The sequence below is a fragment of the Natrix helvetica genome, assembly GCF_964273705.1.
Source record: "Natrix helvetica genome assembly, chromosome: 8".
NCBI classification, from domain to species: Eukaryota; Metazoa; Chordata; class Lepidosauria; order Squamata; family Natricidae; genus Natrix; species Natrix helvetica.
Window position 1 is genome coordinate 3,178,440 of NC_138559.1, and position 20,518 is coordinate 3,198,957.

General features: G+C 45.5%; 1 protein-coding gene across 1 annotated transcript; it reads right to left on the reverse strand.

Annotated features, from left to right (window-relative positions):
* Positions 1 to 3,014: 3,014 nt before the first annotated feature.
* On the reverse strand, positions 3,015 to 17,797 carry NEURL3 (neuralized E3 ubiquitin protein ligase 3). The gene is made up of 3 exons (XM_081961045.1): positions 17,629 to 17,797; positions 4,685 to 5,182; positions 3,015 to 3,562 (listed from the first exon to the last, which is right to left on the reverse strand). Exons 1-3 carry the CDS (start codon positions 17,657 to 17,659, stop codon positions 3,291 to 3,293), a joined length of 801 nt encoding a protein of 266 aa, XP_081817171.1. The 5' UTR covers positions 17,660 to 17,797; the 3' UTR covers positions 3,015 to 3,290.
* Positions 17,798 to 20,518: the final 2,721 nt, after the last annotated feature.

Consider the following 20,518-nt stretch of genomic DNA (forward strand, 5'->3'; position numbering starts at 1 on the left):
ACTCAGCAAGGAGTTCTCCTGAACAAGCGAAGAACTGGAGATGTTTCTCTTCCTCTCCCTCCTTTCTTCTCTCACTCCCTTTCTTTCTCTTTTTCTTTCTCCCTTTCTTTCTCTCCTTCCTTCCTTCCTTCCTTTCTCTCTCCCTCCTTTCTTCTCTTTCTCCCTTTCTCTCTCCCTTTCTTTCTCTCCTTTCTTTCTTTCTTTCTGTTTCTCCCTCTTTCTTTTCTTTCTTTCCTTCTTTCGTTCTCTCCTTTCTTTCTTCTCTCTTTCTCCCTCTTTCTTTTTCTTTCTCTCTCTCTCTCTCCCTCCTTCCTCCCTACCCCCCCTCTCTTTACGTTTGAACATGGTTCACTCAATGTACAGGCCCTGCCAACTTTGAGATTGTTTGATTCTGATCTTGAAATGGCAAATCAATGGAAATTATCCCTTTGTCTTTGCTCTCGAAGACCTAAATCTCCAGATGTTTCCTGCAAGGGGGGGGGGGAATTCCCATCCCACCGAGCAGGAGAAACAATAAGAAGGCTTTTTTTGTTTTTTTTCCTCTGGAGGAAGATTCCTCTCTCGATGTCTCTGCCCTCCTTCCGGTGACTCCTTAAGTTTGGAATTTCGACCGTCCGTTCTTGCAATGCTGTTTATTTACAAGCCTGGTCAGACCCCCCCCCCTTTTTTTTTCCCTGAAGGCCGCAACTGTTCAGCTGAAAAAAATTATCTTCTCCGAAAGATTTTAAAAATTCCCTCATTCTCAGGCAGCATCAATGTCACCAGGAAGCCAAGGCGGCCTGGCAGATGGAAGTAGATTCCCAAAGGTTTTGGTTCACCTTGAATAGTCTTTTGCCCAGTTCCCTGGCAAGACACAGCAAGCAACATTTTCCATGGCTTGCGTAGCATTAGACATTTTCAAACAAGCCCTTCCAGATTCTTGTTGCTCTCAGAACAGACAGCATTGGTGATCCCCTGCCTGGAAAGTCCTGGAAATAAATTCCAAAGGCCATCAGCCTCAGCCAAGCTTGCGAGTGTGAGAACTGTGATTATATATGTGTGTGTGTGTGTGTGTGTGTGTCTGTCTGTGTGTGTCTGTCTCTCTGTGTATGTGTATGTATGTAGGTAGATTTTCATGGGTGTAGGTATGCTGGTCTTGTTGTATTTGGGTCTTTTCCCATGTAAGATTGAGATTGTGTTTGCAACATTTCGGCGAGGTCTCACTCACCATCCTCAGGCTGGTGTTTTTGGCTTAAAGCGTGGCTGGAGCTGCCGTCTTTCTATAAATCTTGGTGGGGGTGTGTGGAGTTCTGGCTTTGCTTCAATAAGTGGATTGATTGGCTGTGTGGTTGTATCATGATTGGTATATTGGTGCTGATTGTGTGTCCGTTGTTATTTTGTGTTGTAGCGTCCTGGGTGGTGGGTGGGGCTCGTTTGTTGGCTAGGGCTGGTTTCCAGATGTCTGGTAGGCGGGAGGTATCATCACGTTTATTCATGTTGTGGGGGTGTTTCTCTATTTCAATGGCTTCCATAATTATTCTCTTGTTGAAGTGTTCTGTTTTGGAGATTAATTCCTTCAAAATCAATTTCATGTCCTGTAGCTTTAAGGTGCTGGAAAAGGGAGGAAGTTTTTTCTTTTTTTCTGACTGCGTTCTTGTGTTCTGCGATGTGTGCATTTATTCTCCTGTTCGTTTGTCCTATGTATGTTGCAGGGCAGATTTTGCATGGTATTTCGTAGACTCCTTGGTTTTCTAGCTGGATTGTCTTTTGGGTTTCTTAAGATGTTGGCTATTTTTTGGTCAGTGCTGAAGGCTTTCTTGATATTGTGTTTGTGGAGAATTTTGCTGATTTTATCTGTAGTGCCTTTGATGTAAGGGAGGAGGGCGATGCCATTGTCCTGTTCTCTGTCTCAGTTTTTGGGGTGAGTCTCCCTTTGGATTAGGTTGGTAATTGTGTTTCTTTGGAATCCGTTGGAGATTAATATGTTTGTGAGAGTGTGTAATTCAGTTTTCAGGTGGTCTTTGTCAGCTAGGCGTTTGGTTCTGGAGATGAGGGTCTTGGCTACAGAGTTGATCTGTGCAGGGTGGTGATGAGATTGTGTGTTTAAGTAGCGGTTGGTGTGTGTTTTTTTCCGGTAGATGGTGTGTCCTAGGAGCCATTGGGTTTTTTGTAGATTAGGACATCCAGAAAGGGAAGTTGGTTGTTTGCTTCTATTTCCATGGTGAATTGTATTTTGGGGTGTAGGCTGTTGAGATGTGTGAGGAAGTTGTCCAGTTTTTCTTTCCCCTGTGGCCAAATCACGAAAGTGTCATCAACATATTTAAGCCAGAGTTTGTGTTTGTGTTCAAATTTATCTAAGACATTAGTTTCAAAATGTTCCACGTATAAATTTGCGATGATGGGTGAGAGGGGTGATCCCATGGGTGTTCCTTCTATCTGTTTGTATCTTTGTCCATTATGGATGAAGTATGTGTTGTTTAGGCAGTGGTTGGTCAGGTCCAGGATGTGTTTAGGCGGGTTGTGTTTGTTCTGGATAGCTGTCAAGGCTTCTTTTATAGGCACTTGGGTGAAGAGGGATATGACATCGAAGCTCACGAGTAGGTCGCTGGGTTGTAGGTTTTGTTTCTTTATTGTTTCTAGTGTTTTGTCAAAGCATCTGGTATGCCCAAATATGGGAGGGAGGCTACTGCTTCCCTGCATTTTTGCTGATAAATAAATGAAGGGAGACTAGTATAGATCTATTTCAAGCTATTTAGCTCTCATCAGCTAGCCATACCCTTACTGGGATTCGAACTTGGGATGTTTTAATATGTTAGGCAGTTTTATATTAACCTCTAAGCCACAGGCTCTCCTCCCTTATCAGCTGAGCCAGGGGAATGATTAAGTGATTTAAGTGTTTTGTCAAAGCATCTGGTATGCCCAAATATGGGAGGGAGTATACTGCTTCCCTTCATTTATTTATCAGCAAAATGCAGTGTACTTGTGTGTGTGTGTGTTTGTGTGTGTGTGTGTGTGTACATATACATATTCATATACATGTACATATACACACGCACACACACACACACACACACAGGTCTGACCTTATCTTAACCTGTGGCTTTCGTACATCTCCACCAGGTCCAGCAATTCAGCTCCTCCAGCCAACTAGCAACCCCATGCGTCGCCTTTGTCCCTTCTAAGCAAACACTGCTTTTTTATTTTTATAATTATTTTGGCCTTCCCTGATTGCTTTCTTTGCCTTTCCAATCCCTGCCCTTTTCCTACTGGGACGGACGTATTTCAGGAGCTCCGCAACCGTGCACGTTTTGTCACCGCAGGGAAGGGACACGCTCCGATTTTCCCAACCAGCTGGGCAGTCCCTTGTTCTCCGCCAAAACAGAGATCCAGAGGATTTTTTCCACCTTCTCCCGACAGAGAGGGCAGCGGGCGCTGGTTCTGAAAATCTTCAAGGAGCATCTGGAGCAGAAGCCGGAGTGATAGCAAGGGAACATCATGGTACTGGCTGGGGATGCAAAACAGACCATGCAATCTTCTGCAGTGTTGTCTTCAGCTTTTTCCTGGAACTCCAAACAAGCGAGATCTGCAGAGGCATGATAAATATTTCGCAGATAAAAATTAAGAGCTGGAAGAGACACTGATAACAATAGAAAAGAGAAAGGAAGAGAGGAGGAGATGAAAGGAAGAGGTGGGAAGGAAGATAGGGGTAAGGAGAGGAAGATGGAAGGGAGAAGGAGAGAAGGAGAGTGGGCAGGAAGGGGAAGAGGAAAAGGAAGAGGAAGAGAGGAAGGGGGGAGAGAAAAGGGAAGAAGGAAAGGAAAGGAGAGAGGAGGGGAGAAAAGAAAGGGAAAAGAAGGAGGTGTCAAAACAGGTGAGGGATGGTAAACAAAGCAACCCAAGTAGTATGTTATGTATAACCCTAATGATAAATGTATAAGAATGATGAATGTAAAAAAGAATAATAACTATGGGAATGTATACCTATAATTGTATATAGGGAACAAAAAATAAAAAAAACTTTTCCGGAAAAAAAAATATTTTGCAGGAAAGTTTAAAGCAGGGGTGTCCAGCCCATCTTGGCAACTTTAAGACTTGTGGACTTTTAACTCCTAGAGGCTCCTTTTTGCCTCCTTGCAGGCTTCCACACCCCTGCTTAAAGCCAACAAGCCTTACCGATGGTGTGTGCATTGTTATCACATAATGACAACATGGAACTTTTGTTCCCTAGAGGGGAAGATAAGTCCTATCCTGCAGGGAGCCCTCAGCTTACAAGCATAATTGAACCCAAATGTTTTGTCACTAAGGGAGCCAGTTCTTAAGGGAGCCAGAGAGGGAGGGAGACAGAGAGACAGAGAGGGGGGGAGAGGGATGGAGAGAGGCAGACACACACAAAAAAGAAAGAAACAGAGAAAGAGACAGAGGTAGAAAGCGAGACAGAGACAGACAGATAGAAAGAGATGGATTCAGTGATAGAAAGAGACAGAGAGATAAAAAGAGAGAGAGGGAGAGAAAGATAGAAAGACAGAGACAAAGAGAGAGACAGATAGAAAGACAGGGAGATAGAGAGAGGGAGAGATAGAAAGAGAGACAGAGACAGACAGATAGAAAGACAGAGAGAAAGAACAGGGCTGTTGGTCACTCCACTGGCCTTCCTCTGCCGTAGAAAAGCCACACAAAGCACATGGTCCGGCCTGCAGTTGCTTACCGAGAAGTTCGACCTCTTTGGTTCTTCCATAGACGTCCACAACCGCCCAAAGAGGGGATTCAACCGAAACGCCACTGAAGAGGAAGGACACTTTGGCCTCAAGGTTGGTGCTGCAGAAGACGCAGCCCCAGCTGTCCACCCAGAAGCTGATAATGGTATCTTCTTCGATATATTCATCTGGTAAAACACAGGCACAAGTCTTCCCTTGGGTGACCAGGTTTGGGCACACGAACGGAGGCAGGTTGCCAGTCCGGAGGCAGGGGTCTTTCCAGGTGAAGCCCACCCGTAGACCACCCTGCCACTTTTGGTCGTCTTGTAAGATTTTCAGCGTCACTTTCTCATAAAGTTCGACGGGACGGTTGGAGAAGACGATACCATCATGGAACGTGTCTCTTCTACTTACTCTGCAGCAAGATTCATCCATGAAAACCTGGGATCCTTTGATGGAAGGATGGAAGAATAGTGGACTGTAGGAAGCTTCGCCAGAACACTCCGATTCTGTGGAGACATGAAGCATCATTGTTAGAATATTCATCACCGGGAGAGACATGGGAACAAGATCAGCCAATGAATAGGCATAGAAACTAAGTCAGCCAATGGGAGCTTAAACAGATTGGAGTCTGTGCAGAGAATAAAAACAGAAACTTAAGAAGAAAGCAGTCTGCTGCTCTGAGAAATAAACTAGCGGTCTGTCTGGGCTTGCCTGCTGAAATGAAACTAACTGCTTGTGTCTGCCTGTAATTCTCCTGCCTTGTGTGTCAACTCCCCCATGTTGTCATCGTAGAAAGGAGGGGGAGCACATTCCATGCATACTGTTGGCTGAAGTTGGATCTCAGATTACTGCAGCTGGCTTGGGAGGGGTGCATCTTACAGGGGAATGTGATCTATGACACAGACTGAGAGGAGGGGAGGAACAGGGGTAAAATTCAGAAGAAAAATCAAAGCACAGGCTTGACTGTGAACAAATATTGCCTAATGGATCACCTAATAAATCACTGGTTTTGTACTAAAACTTTGACTCAATAATTATCAATTAATTAGGTCATCGTTAGGAAATTTGACATTGTGTTTACTTGGAAGAACCACCTGTTGGTATTGTACATTTATTCATCTATTATTACGCATATAAAGCAGTTAATGAATCCTGCTGCAACAGTTACCTGTGTGTGCTTCTGGATTTGAATTTATGCAACAAACTCTGACAATCATGAATACAATCACAGAAAGAAGAGAGACTAGAGGTCCTCAAGGGAACCTGTTTGCATCAGTAAAGAATACAGAATAACAGAGTTGGAAGGGACCTTGGAGGTCTTCTAGTCCAACACCCTGCTCAAGCAGGAGACCCTATACTATTTCAGACAATTGGTTGTCCAATCTCTTCTTAAAACCTCCAGTGATGAAGCATCCACAACTGCAAATTGTTCCATTGGTTGATTGTTCTCACTGTTAGGAAATTTCTGCTTAATTCCAAGTTGCTTCTCTCCTTGATTAATTTCCATCTATTGCTTCTCATCCTGCGTTCGGTTGCTTTGGAAAATAGATTGACCCCCTCTTCCTTGTGACAGCCCCTCAAATATTGGAACACTACTGTCATGTCATCCCTAGGCCTTCTTTTGACTAACTAGACCAGTGGTTCCCAAACTTTTTCAGTCCACCGCCCCCTTGGTGCTACAAATTGATCCTCAGTGCCCCCGACCCAGTGGTGGAATTCAATTTTTTTAATGACCGGTTCTATGGGTGTGGCTTGGTGGGCGTGGCTGGGGGAGTCATGTGACTGGGTAGTTTGCATGATGGAAGGAAGATAGTAACAGTAAAAACTAACAATTAATTGCACATTTATTCAAAATCCAATTTAAAACCTTTGTAGTTAATGTTAATTCAACAAAATTGTTGAACATGATCCAGTGATACCAGGTTTTCAAAGTCTGATAGTCATTTATCAAGAACCTTAGTAACTAGTAACTTAGTAAACTTAGTAAAATTTAGTAACTATTTCACTGTTCAGTACATTCTTAATGTGATGGATGGGCTTGATGAAGTGATACCAGTTTCCAATGTCTGGTTTTAAATCACTTAGCAGGAGTCTTAAATAACCACGTTCAGTAATTTGGAGTCAATTTCTTTGCTTGGAGAGAAGTTGGATGACCACACTGAAGCCACGTTCCACCAAATATGATGTTGGAAATGCAACAAGGAGCTTCTTAACTATTGTCCATAGTGCAGGATAGCGATCAGAAATTTCTTTCTGTAACCAAAACTCTTGGTATGATTTCTTGAACTTTGACTTCAGCTCAATGTCACCAACATTTGCTTGAATTATTTGATGAGATTATTGCATGGTACCTAGGGATTCCCAATATGGAAAGTGAGAATGGGAACATTTTAATAATAATAATAATAATAATAATAATAATTTTATTTGATTAGCCGCAACCCTCTCCCGAAGGACTCGGGGCGGCGTACAATCAAACAGATAAAAAATACACATAAGACAAACATATATACAAAAAACAGAGACATATACATATGTGCATGGAGGAGGATGGACTTAAGTGAAAGACAGTTAAAAATACAATTTAAAATCCCCTAATAAAATTAAAAAACATTTGACTAAAAACCCCCTGAGTCTCCGCTTCCTCCACAGATCTATATGTTCTTGGGTTATAATTTTCACTAAAGAACCATGGGGATGGAAAGGGAAATATAGACAATAGAGTCCAATCCCCCTTCTCAACAGTTTGGAAGCAAAGAATAACTCTAGCAAAATGTAGCCTTTTACCTCTTTGGGGAATCATTTTCATTATTATTATTATTATTATTATTATTATTATTATTATTATTATTATTATTATTTTCCCAATACAACTCATGCAAAGAGTCATCCACAACTGCATTACATTTTCCACACTCATACTTGTGATTCCTTATAACCTCTTTAAGCTAAACATTTTAGTACAAATCAACGCATTGACATAAATATCACTAATGCAGTTTCCTATCTCTTCCATTGACATAATTAACACCTTATGTATTGAATACAAGTATATCATGTATAGGTTAAACATGAATTGAAAAACATCTAATTCAAATGTAAAAGCTGTGAATTTATTATATAATCATAGGCAAACATTGCACTTATGCCTAAGTCCTCTACCCACGCACATTATAAGACAGATAAAACTATCTTAGCTGGCTGTTGTAAATATTACTCTGCTAATTCAACAAGAAATGCTACTGCATGAATCCTTAATGCAGAACACAACTAAAAGTGATTTTAGCAATTTCTTCCCAAGTTAATTCAAAATGTATATCCAAATGTTCCTCTTATTTTTTCCCCAAGCACTAGGGAGGATTATATTCAAAACGAGACACCTTTGCTGTGTGTGTGTGTGTATGTGTGTGTGTGTGTTTGCTTCTGGTCTCCAGAAAGAATTTCACCTCTTTTTTCAAATTTTGGTCCCATTCGCATCTTGCTTAGGATTCAGCAGCCTTGCAAGCATCCCTGGCTTGCTTATAGCACAGGGCTGCATGGCCGCCTGCAAGCATGGGCGCGGGGGTGGGGACAGTGTGGGAGCTTACCACCTAGCACTGGCTGCACCGCGCAAACTACAACCCGTTGCCCTGGGGAGGGGAGGTCTGTCTGCCAGCAAAGGGCTTCTGCTGAAGTGCCCCGTGCAGGCAAAATAGCGAGCAAGCGAAGGAGGATCAGGCAGGGCACCGAGGCCCCTTCGCCTCCCTTCGCTCCCACTTTGAATTGATGAGGTCGCTGCAGCTGCCGGGCACGGATGGACGGAGGTAGCCAGAGCGGCCTGGGTGGGCGAGCAGGTGAGCGATGGAGGATCAGGCAGCTCGCTCGCACGCACGCCCGGACTGCCCCGCCGGTCTGGCTACCTCCGTCCATCTGCATCCGGCAGCTGTGGCAACCTCATCAAGATAAAGTGGGAGCAAAGGGAGGCGAAGGGGCCTCTCTTTGATCACTCGCTCCCCCCACCCGTCTACACTATGCTAGCTCTGCCCACCGCTCACAGATTGGCTGGCTCACCAATTGCCCCACCCGCCTCTAAGAGCCCTATCTATAGAAAGCCAAGCAGAAAAAAAGGTAAGTGGATTTAGATAGGGCTCTTACAGGCAGGCAGGGTGATTGGTGAGCCAGCCAATCAGTGAGCGATGGGCAGGGCTAGCATAGTGCCAATGGGCGGGGGGAGCGAGCGATCGAGCAGCTTCTGGATGGGTGGGGGTGAGTGAGCGAACTGTTTCTAAATGGCTCGCTAGAGGGGGCCACCTCCAGCACTCCTCTGCCGCCCCCCTTGCCTCTTAGTGCCCCCCTGCCACCCACCTTGCCTCTTAGCGCCCCCCTAAGCCATCCCACCGCCCCCCAGAAGACGGTACCACCCACTTTGGGAACCGTTCAACTAGACATACCCAATTCCTGCAACCATTCTTCATATGTTTGAGTCTCCAGGTCCCTAATCAACATTGTTGAAATAGCCTGGATATCTAGCAATTCCAGCAGTTTCCCTGAGCCACTGAAGTACGGAAGAGAGCGAGACTCTGATGAGGCTTGCAAAAAATATCAGCTTTTATTTATGGCCATAGCAAAAGCTGGGTGACAAAACTATATCCAAAACATACAAACCAATGCATGTGAGGAAGCGCCACATCCTGCAAGAGTGGCTCAGAGTATTATATACCTTTTAGGCAGATAGAAACAAAGTTTATCCAATCAGAGACAAAGATTCGTTACCAGCATGATCTTTAAAGCATTCTTTTGTTCAAGCTCCTGTCTCCCTTATCTGTGGAGGATCCCTATAGCCTTGTGTGAGGGGTGCCAGCCCCCCTTTGCAAAGTTGTTTTTTGTCAGAATGCTTTAAGGATTTATGAGCCCGGAAAACTCCCTAGTTTGGTTCCTTTATCTGTGGGGCCTTATATTCCCATGTAACAATTTCTTCTATGTTTTCAAGAATGTGCCTAGCTTTGAAGCCAAGAATAGAAGCGAGACGCAGCAGGAAGATAACATTTGCAGTAATGCCATCCAGTATTCACTCACTGGTCCTCACGCTCCGAATCTGATCGAACACAGGTAAGATCCTACTTGCGTACCTACCTTGTGGCATTAAGGGTGGCCAAACGTAGATATTGCGCCACCCTTATTGCGTCCGCGGATAACCGCCCTGCCGCCCTGTTTAGGGTGACCCGCTCCCTCTTGTCACAGAGGACACAGGGGGCACCCTTACAGGGCAGAGCAGAGGAATTTGGGGAATATCTGCAGGACAAAGTCGCTCAGATCCGGAGCGGATGGGCCCCACTCAGTGGACCAGACGGGCCGCCAACAGCGAGTCTTGTGAGACCATCCTGGGAGGAGTTTGATTCTGTTGCCCCCGAGGATTTAGATAGGTTGCGTGGACGGCTGCGACCCACCACATGTTTAATGGACCCGTGTCCCTCCTGGTTGGTACTGGCATCTTGGGAGGTGACCCGAGGCTGGCTTCTGGGCCTGGTGAATGCCTCATTGGGTGAGGGATCCTTACCAACCGCCTTGAAAGAGGCGGTGGTGAGGCCCTTGCTTAAGAGGCCTTCACTCGACCCAATGGAGCTAGCTAATTATCGTCCAGTCTCCAACCTTCCGTTTCTAGCGAAGGTTGTAGAGAATGTGGTGGCGCAGCAGTTTCCACGACACCTTGACGAATCCGAGTATCTAGACTCACGCCAGTCCGGCTTCCGACCCGGGCACAGCACAGAGACAGCCTTGGTCGCGTTGGTTGATGATCTCTGGAGGGCCAGAGATAGAGGTTGTTCCTCTATCCTGGTCCTATTAGACCTCTCAGCGGCTTTTGATACCATCGACCATGGTATCCTATTGCGCCGGTTGGAGGGGATAGGAGTCGGAGGTACCGTTTTGCGGTGGTTCGGCTTCTACCTCTCCGACCGGAGGCAATGTGTGTTGACAGGGGGACAGAGGTCGACCCCGAGGTCACTCACTTGTGGAATGCCACAGGGGTCGGTCCTCTCGCCTCTCCTGTTCAACACATATGTGAAGCCGCTGGGTGAGATCATCCGTGGTTTTGGGGTTGAGTATCACCTCTACGCTGATGATACTCAGCTGTATATTTCAACTCCAAACCACCCCAACGAGGCTGTCGAAGTGATGTCCCGGTGTTTGGAGGCCGTCGGGGTCTGGATGGGGGACAACAGACTCAAGCTCAACCCCTCCAAGACCGAGTGGCTGTGGGTACCGGCACCTCGGTTCAGCCAGCTGACACCATCGCTGGCCATAGGGGGCGAACAATTGCCCCCTGTGGAACGGGCGCGCAATTTGGGCGTCCTCCTTGATGCCCGGCTGTCAATGGATGACCATATGGCAGCCGTGGCAAGGGGGGCGTTCCACCAGGTTCGCCTGGTGCGCCAATTGCGCCCCCTACTGGACCGGGATGCCCTACGCACGGTCACTCATGCGCTGGTGACGTCCCGCCTGGATTACTGCAACGCTCTCTACATGGGGCTGCCCTTGGGACGCGCCCGGAGACTGCAGTTAGTTCAGAACGCAGCCGCGCGGGCTGTGATGGGGAGTATGAGGTACTCCCATGTAACACCTCTCCTGCGCGAGCTGCACTGGCTGCCTGTGGTTTTCCGGGTGCGTTTCAAGGTGCTGATTACCATCTTTAAAGCGCTCCATGGCACGGGACCTAGTTACTTGCGGGATCGCATCCTCCCACATACATCCCTGCGGCCAATTCGCTCACACAGAGAGGGACTTCTCCTGGTGCCGTCCACTAGGCAATGCCAGCGGGCGACACCGAGGAGTAGGGCCTTCTCTGTGATGGGCCCAACCCTCTGGAATGACCTCCCCCCCGACATTAGAACCACTTCTGACCTCCGCTCCTTCCGGCAAAAACTGAAGACCCACCTGTTCCGATTAGCAGGCCTGGCATAATTCAACTGTCCCTCCTGGCGAATGTATTATATCTGGTTATTTTAGGGGCTTTTTAATTTACTGTATTTGTTTTTAGGGGTTTGAATTTATTTTATATCTGCTTTGTACAGTTCTTTTAACTACATTTTAACCTCCTCCATGTCAATTGTCAACTACATATTTAATTTAATTTTATTGTATCCTGTTATATTTTGTATGAACTGTACACCGCCCCGAGTCCCTTGCGGGAGTGGGGGCGGTCTAGAAGCATTAAATATTATTATTATTATTATTATTATTATTATTATTATTATTATTATTATTATTAAGGTCACAATTTGCTAGGCTAGAAAAGAACTAATTTCTGACAGTATACAATAATATATGCAAGAGCCAATAACAAAGCTTAATTTTTAATAAAGGATTTCTAGCAGGATATCATATCAGAAGCAAACAGCAAATACTGGTTTAATCAGTAACAATTATATAGTAACACAGGCAATTCATAATAAAAGCAAATAGCCAATATTGATTCATATACTCTTTCAGCAGGTATAAATATAAACCTGGATATGAACGAAAGAAACGAATACAAGATAAATGGGGACAGTAGGACAGGAACAGTGGGCACGCTGGTGCACCTATGCACACCCCCTTTACAGACCTCTTAGGAATGGGGTGAGGCCCATGGTAGAGAGTTTAAGGTTGAAGCTGTGGGGGTTTGAGGAAGAAACCACAGAGTCAGGGAGAGCAATCCAAGCGTTGACCACTCTGTGGCTGAAGTCATATTTCGAGTTTGGAGGGGTTTACCTTGAGTTTGTATCTATTGTTTACCAGCTTATTGTGTGTTTGAAGCTGAAGAAGTCGTTGACAGGTAAGAGGTTGTAGCAGGTGGCGCAGTTCCAGATTGTCCAAGGCCAAACGTCATCCCACGTTGGGGGTCATCAGAGAGGGGCCCATATTAAGAGCATCCGCTGAGTGCAGAGTTTTGCCAGTCCTTAAATACCTTATTTTTCTGGGAGGCAAAGGAGGCTTTGGGAACATTTTGACCTTAGAGCACTCAGCACCTTCTCAAGGTGCTCCCAGCTCCCTGGCAGAGCAAAACAGGTTTGATGGGTGGAGGCCGGAAGCTGTCAAATGCTTTCGAACTGCACAGGGGCCCCATTTTCAGATCTCCTGCCAGGTTTATACGAGTCTATTGCTGCAGATAAGGGAAACTGCAGATAAAGGATTAACGTTTGCACATATGTGGAAAAAACAACATGAGCCTCGTGTGGGAATGAATTTAAAAAACAAAACAAAGCACAAACACAAAATGTGCCTTTTGGCAGGTTTGCAAAATTCAGTGTCCATTTTAGAAACCTTCTGGGTCAGGAAACCAATAAAACTGAAAGGGGGGTTTAGAAGCAACAAGTCATTCAGTTACTTTCACTTTCACTCTGTCACAGGCGTTAAAGTAGCAAGGCAAGGAGAGGCCAATTTCCCAATAAACAGGCATATTAAAGAGCCAAGGTTAGGAGGTTACCGATTTGAACCTTTTCTTGGGGCCAAAAATCCAGGCTAGAGATAAGCATATTAAGAATAACAGAGTCGGAAGGGACCTTGGAGGTCTTCTAGTCTAACCCCCTGCTCGAGCAGGAGACCTTATACCAGGGATGGCAAACCTTTTCGGCACTGAGTGTCCAAACCGGAATGTGCGTTTATGCACAGTGCATGTGCGTGCCCTGGAGCACTGGAAACCCGAAGACCAGCTGGCCGGTGTGAATGTGCATGCTGGTCAGCTGGTTTTCAGGTTTCTGGCACGCACATGCTGAAGACCAGCTGGCCGGTGTGTGCATGCCTGTTTTTGGGCTGTTTTTGGCCATTTTCCGGGCAGTTTTCAGGCCTTTTCCAAGCCATTTTTCAGGTTGTTTCCAGGCTGTGTTTCAGCCCGAAAAAGGCCTAAAACAGCCCAAAAAACACCCTGGGTTTTGGGCATTTTTTGGACTGTTTACAGGCCATTTTCTGGTGCTCCAGCATCCGCAAACACCATGCACATCAGAAACTAGAAGAGCAGGTGGGGATGATGCGCATGCCCAGAAAGAGAACTCTATGTGCCACCTCTGGCACGCATGCCATAGTTTCACCATCACAGACCTATGCCATTTCAGACAAATGCCTGTCCAGTCAGGGATAGAATAGTCACAATTTCTGGAGGCAAGCTGTTCCACTGATTAATTGTTCTCAGTGGAACTGGGTATGTCTACTCTGATGAAAAGAAGGACTATAGGAGATATGATAGCATTTCTCCAATATCTCAGGGGCTGCCCCAAAGAAGAGGGAATCGGGCTATTCTCCAAAGCACCTGAAGGCAGGAGAAGAAGCAATGAGTGGAAACTAATCAAGGAGAGAAGCAACCTGGAACTAAGGAGGAATTTCCTGACAGTGAGAACAATCAGTGGAACAACCTGCCTCCAGAAGTTGTGAATGCTCCCACACTGGAGACTTAGAACTAAAGAGAAATGAGCAGTTAGAACAATTAATCAGTGGAACAGAAGTTGCCTTCAGAGGTTGTGGGTACTCCATAACTGGAGGCTTTTAAGAAGAGATTGGACAGCCATTCCTCTGAAATGGTATAAGGGGGTTGGACTAGAAGACCTCCAACTCTGCTATTCTGTTCCTCTGAATAAGCTTATTTCTGGCCTGGATTGTTGGCATCAAGAAAGGTTTCAAATATCTAACCTCCTAACCTTGGCTTCAAAAGAAGCTCTTTACTATATGCCTGTTTATTGGAAAATTGGCCTCTGACAGAGTGAAAGTGAAAGTAACTCAATGACTTATTCCCTCTAAACACACTTTTATTTCCCCCCCTGACCCAGAGGATTTCTAAAATGAATGTTGAATTTTGCAAACCCACCAAAAGAGACATTTTGTGTTTGGATTGTTGTTGTTTTTTATTGCTACACGAGGCTTATCTTGTAAACCCCATAAGCATAAACTTCAATCCTTTATCTGCATGTCCCTTATTTGCAACAATAAACGCATATAAGGCTTCTATAGATACAGAGAAGCCTTCATGGAATGAATGCACAAAATCGATTCCATATATAAAAAGGTAAAGGTTACCCTCGAACATGTGTGCTAGTCTTTCCCGACTCTAGGGGGCGGTGCTCATCTCTGTTTCAAAGCCAAAGAGCCAGCGCTGTCCGAAAACGTCTGTGGCTGGCATGATTAAACATCAAAGGCACAGGGAACGCTGTTCACTTCCCACCAAAGGTGGTCCCTATTTTTTCTACTTGCATTTTTTACATGCTTTCGAATTGCTAGGTTGGCAGAAGCTGAGACAAGTAACGGGAGCTCACTCACATGCTCACATCCTCACTTATGCCAACAGTGGGCAAGTGTGTGTGCATGTATGTTCTGACTGAGGCTTCCCAAGAGCATGAAGCAAACTCCTTGTCCTGACAAAAAACCCTTTTATTAATTTCCTGTGAATTCTGCTCATTCACATCCAGCAAAGTCTTTCAAGGGAGGATTTACAGTCACAGACCTTATCTGGCTTGGAGAGCAGACAGGCCCATATCTGCAAAACTCAGCAAGGAGTCTTGGAGAGTCACGAACCAATGAAGTAAACTAATTATCTCCTGCAAACTCCACCACCCTTTGCTCCTCTTTTATTTCTTCTGGGAGGGGCCATTCATCGTCCACCTGTGGCCTTACTCCCAAGTCAACCCTTGTTCTTTAGCTGTTCCCTTCGTTCGTCAACTCTGCTCATGCGCACACTGGGAACAGGCTCCAGCTGTTCTTCTGCCTCACTGATGTCTGACTCTGAAGGCAGCTGATAACTGGCATACGGCCCCGGCCCCCTCTCTGCCTCCGATGCAGAGCCCTCCTCAGAGCCTTCCCCAGACTCCAGGACTGGCCCTTATTCCTCCCCAACCTCTGTACTGTCTGATTCTGCTGCCAGCTCTACTGGCAGGCCACAACAACTTACTCCATTTGCACCAGCATTGGGCATGCATCCCTGCCGCTCGTGCCAATGGTGGTACTCGTGTGCTTTCCCACTGCTCACACGGAGTTATCCTCACCCCCACCCCACCCCCACCAGTCCACAAAGCCGAAAAGGTTGGGGAACTTTGACCTAAAGCAATATGATGTATCTACTGATTAGACAAGTAGCCATCGTTATCTCTTCTGCCACCTGCCCTCTAGATAGAATCTGAGACGTAGGTGGGCATTTTTGATTCCAATGTTCATGGCACATGTGTTATCATCTACTATCATCCAGATCTCACAACAGGTGAACACGCTAGCACAAAATAACCTACATGAAAAAGGCACCGGATAATCTAAATGATGATCATGCCAATAAAGGTATTTGTAGCTCAGGGTTAACATGAGAGGCCCTTGGTGCTCTCTGAGCTGGCTTGTTTTCTTGCAGACATTTTGTTACTCAAACTAGGTAACATCATCAGTGCTAGAAGGGAGTGGGGTTTGGGAGAGAAGGAGGAAGAGAAGAGGAGAGGAGGAGAAGCAAAAGAAGCAGGAGGAGGAGAAGCAGGAAGAGGAGGAGGAGGTCTATGGAGTCCTTGGTATTCTCTGATTGCTTTCTTGCTGACGTTTCATTACCAAAGTAGGTAACATCATCAATGCTACAGCACTGATATTTATACCCTGTAGCACTGAAGATGTCATGAAACATCTACAAGAAAACAACCAAGTTCAGAGAGCATCAGAGAGAAACTGTTTCCCAGCAAAACAGTTATCCTTAGACTCTGCATCAGACCTCAGGGACACGGATTTAAACCTATAATGCTGGTTTGATGTCAAACCTTCAAGGCAATTCATACCCCCCCCCCCAAAAAAAAAAAGTAGAAGAGAAAAAGGGTTTCATTACTCAACAAAGAAAACTCAGTTCTTATTTTATTGAGTTGGGTCTAGATCACCAAGTGCAGCAAATTGCTTCGGAAAAAGTCCACGTTCAAGCCTACTCTGTTTTCCCAACCCTCAGCAGCTGGGATTCAGGCTGGCTGTCCCTGAAGATGGAGGTTCTACATCAGACTTCCAGGAAAAGCACCCAAAAGTGCTTCCCCCCCAAAAAAGGCAACTGGACTTTCTTGGGTTTTTTCCCCTTTGAAAATGTTTCGCTTCTTATCAAAGAAGCTTCTTCAGTTCAGTTCTTCAATTCTTCAGTTGTTCAGAACTTCTTTGAAAATGTTTTGCTTCTTATCCAAGAAGCTTCTTCTGTTCTGAAGAAGTTCTCCTGAACAAGCGAAGAACTGAAGATGCTTCTTGGATAAGAAGTGAAATGTTTTCAAAGGAAACAAACAACCAAGAATGTCCAGCTGCCTTTTGCAAAGAAGTACCTTTGGGACAACCACGACCTGGAGGATGGAAAATACCCATAGACTTCCGAGGTGTAGCATCCGTCACCCAATTGCTTTTCCTCTACTACACTTGCCCCTTCATGCTTTACAAAGACGGAAGCGAGTTGCTGCCAATCTCTAGCACCAATTCTTCAGTGTGCCTAGTCGTGAGAAGCAGCCACAGGGCTTCAGTGCTCAGAGTCAAGATAAAGGTAAAGGTTTCCCCTGCACATATGTGCTGGTCGTTCCCGACTGTAGGGGGCGGTGCCCATCTCCGTTTCAAAGCCGAAGAGCCACTGCTGTCCCAGGACGTCTCCATGATCATGTGGCCAGCATGACTCAACACAACACCAAAGGCGCACTGAATGCTGTTCCCTTCCCACCAAAGGTGGTTCCTATTTTCCTACTTGCATTTTTACGTGGTTTCGAAATGCTAGGTTGGCAGAAGCTGGGACAAGTAACGGGAGCTCGCTCCGTTATGCGGAGCTAGGGATTCGAACTGCCGAACTGCCGACCTTTCTGACTGATAAGTTCAGCGTCTTAGCCACTGAGTCACCTCAGGGTGAAACTACTCAGTGTCTGTTCAGAAAACATTTCGTTTGAGTGCTTCCCTTCCAAGCTGTGCTGAAACACAGCATTTCAAAGCCAACTTTGTGCATCCTGAAACTACCCTGAATGTTCTTCCTTACCGTCGTCAGAGGGACTAAGGCAGGCTCCCATGGTTGGCTGGGGCTTGGCTGGGCTGGGCTAGGTTGTGCTGTGTTGTGGATCCTGGTTGCTAGCCCCTTGCTTCTCCCTTTAAAATAGAGACAGAAGAAGCAACTTTCCAGGTTCTCTGACTACCACCAAGGACTCAAAGCGAAAGGAAGGAAGGAAGCTGTTTTATACAGCCCTCTCGTGAGTTAAACATTAATCATCATTGTGGTTTCTGGGGAAGTGTGTGTGTCTGTGTGTAACAGCTTTTGTTGTTGTAGGAGGGAATTTCCAGCTTCTCTTTCTCTCTTTGGGTCTGAAGTCCGAGCCCGGGTGCAACTCCCCTGTTTGCATTTGTTTACCTCTGGCTTCTCGCCCAAATGCACAAAACGGATCCCTGCTTTGGCTCAGCTCAGCCAGGGGGTCTGAGCCCTGGAGAAATTTGAGGCACCCCATTGCTGTTCTGATGGATGTGCTCGAACGCTACTATCAGTGGTAGGTTAGAAGCATTTGTGATGGAAACCTTCAGAGGTTGGGGGTGCTCCATCACTGGAGGCTTTTAAGAAGATACCCAGAGGTATTTCACAAGAGTCCTCCTCTCCTCTGCTCACAACAGAATCCCTTCTGCCACCAGGCTCAAAATTTTGGGTTTGGACAACCTGGAACTACACCACATACAGACTGACCTAAGCGTAGTACACACAATTGTCTGCTACAACGTCCTACCTGTCAATGACTTCTTCAGCTTCAACCGCAATAATATATGGGCAAACAATCGATGGAAACTCAAGGTAAACTACTCCAAACTCAATTGCAGAAAATACGACTTCAGCAACAGAGTGGTCAATGCCTGGAATGCTCTACCTTACTCTGTTGCTACATCCTCAAACCCCCAAAACTTCAACCTTAAAGTGTCTACTGTGGACCTCACCCCTTTCCTAAGAGGTCTCTAAGAGGGTGTGCATAAGCGCACCAGTGTGCCTTCCGTCCCTGTCCTATTCTCCTCGTTTATTTGTATTCATTTCTTTCGTTTATGTTTAACTTATCCCTGTTATCTTGTACATTTTGATAAACTAACAAACTAATAACTAAGTAAATAAATAAATAAATAAAATATTGGACAGCCACTTGTCTGGAATTATATAAGGTCTCCTACTTGAGCAGGGGGTTGGATTAGAAGACCTCCAAGGTCTCTTCCATCTCTCCTCTCCCCTCCTCTCTTCTCTCTTCCCCCCCCTCCCCTCCTCTCCTCTTCTGTATTACACTGTTTTCCAAGTTTGGGAACTTTGGGCTTCAATTTCCCAGCCAGCTGCCATGCTGGCTGGGGAATTCTGGGACTTGGAATCCAGACATCTTAAAGTTTTTGAGGTTGAATCATAGAATCCTGGTGTTGGAAGGGACTTCGGAGGTCTTCTAGTCCAACCCCCTGCCCAAGTCAAGAGTCTTCTACCATACTGAACCAACTGTTTGAAAAACACATTTCTATGACCGTTGTGCCATCCAGTGAAGCTTTTCTACAAAGGATTGTGCATTTAACATAATGCCCAGCCTGGTCAGAAATCTCATTCAAGCATCTTAATTCATTGTACAACTGCTTTCTTACAAACCAAATAGCTTCTGTGTGAGGCTCGTATATACCACTCCCTCTAGCATTCCCCAAATGCTTGCTACCTTTCCCCCCCTTCTTTCCCAAGGTAGACAGGTAGTTTGCTAACAAGGCAGTTACAACATCTGGCTCAAAACATTACAGAACTACTAGATGGCAGGATCAACAACATTGCTTCCATCTAGTGGGATGTCGGGGGTTTGCAGCTCAGTTACCATCTTGCTACAGTGGGGTTTATACAATACTCCAGGTATTGCTGAAAATGCAGTTTCTGTAGGAAACATTTTTTTCTTTTTCTTTTTCTAATTCTTCTTTTCTGTAGACTGGCCATTCCCAAATCCTGCAAGCATTCTTCATATGTTTCAGTCTCCAGAACTTCTTAGTTGCTCTTCTCTACAATTTTTCCAAAGTCTCATCCATTTCAATTTGGGGTAAAGAAGAAGCATGGACAAGTATGGTTGCAAGTCACAGAAATTGGGGGCCAACAAAGAGTTTGAGGCAGGATAATCTCCATCTCCAGGAAATTTTCATTAATGGTAGAAGCAGAAGAGGAAAAGAAGCAAGTGAGGAAGAAGAACAGAAGCAGGAGGAGGAAGAGAAGCAGAAGCAGGAGGAAGAGAAGAAGAAGCAAGTGAGGAAGAAGAGCAGAAGCAGGAGAAGGAGGAGGAGAAGAAGCAGGAGGAGGAAGAAGAGGAGAAGAAGCTGGATGAGAAGAAGCAGAAGAAGCAGGAGGAGGAGGCACGACAGGAAAACAGTGATATAATCTGCAATTAATTTGGATTGCATTTAAACATAAGCAGAAAGTAAGAACAATCAGCATTTGTCTCGCCCTATCTATGACTTCTGGGACTGGCACACTCTCAAAAACCCAGTGCTTGGCTTCTGGCCCAGGAAAATTGGGTCACTCCTATTTTAAGCTTCAAAGCAGAGGACGGCACTTACACACCTTGGACAATTCCAGGCCTTGGAGAGGAGAAGGCTGAGAAATGCCAGGGGTTGGAGCCCAGGCTGGGCAGAAGGAGATGCAGGTCACAGCGGCAAAACTACCATCCTATCACTTTTGTTGATTAGTCAGTGGACCTTATCAAAAATGTATCTAGCAAGAAAAATACCTGGGCAGGCTTTCAGAGTAATCCAAACAAGAGCCAGGAATACCAACATTATCTTTATTGTGAGGTGATAGCAGAAGTCTGAAAGGTCTTCTCCCCTCCGTTCCTTTTACTTTTACTAACATGGACAGTGAAGTCTAGATTTTCCAAGGCTCTACTAGTTTTTCCCTG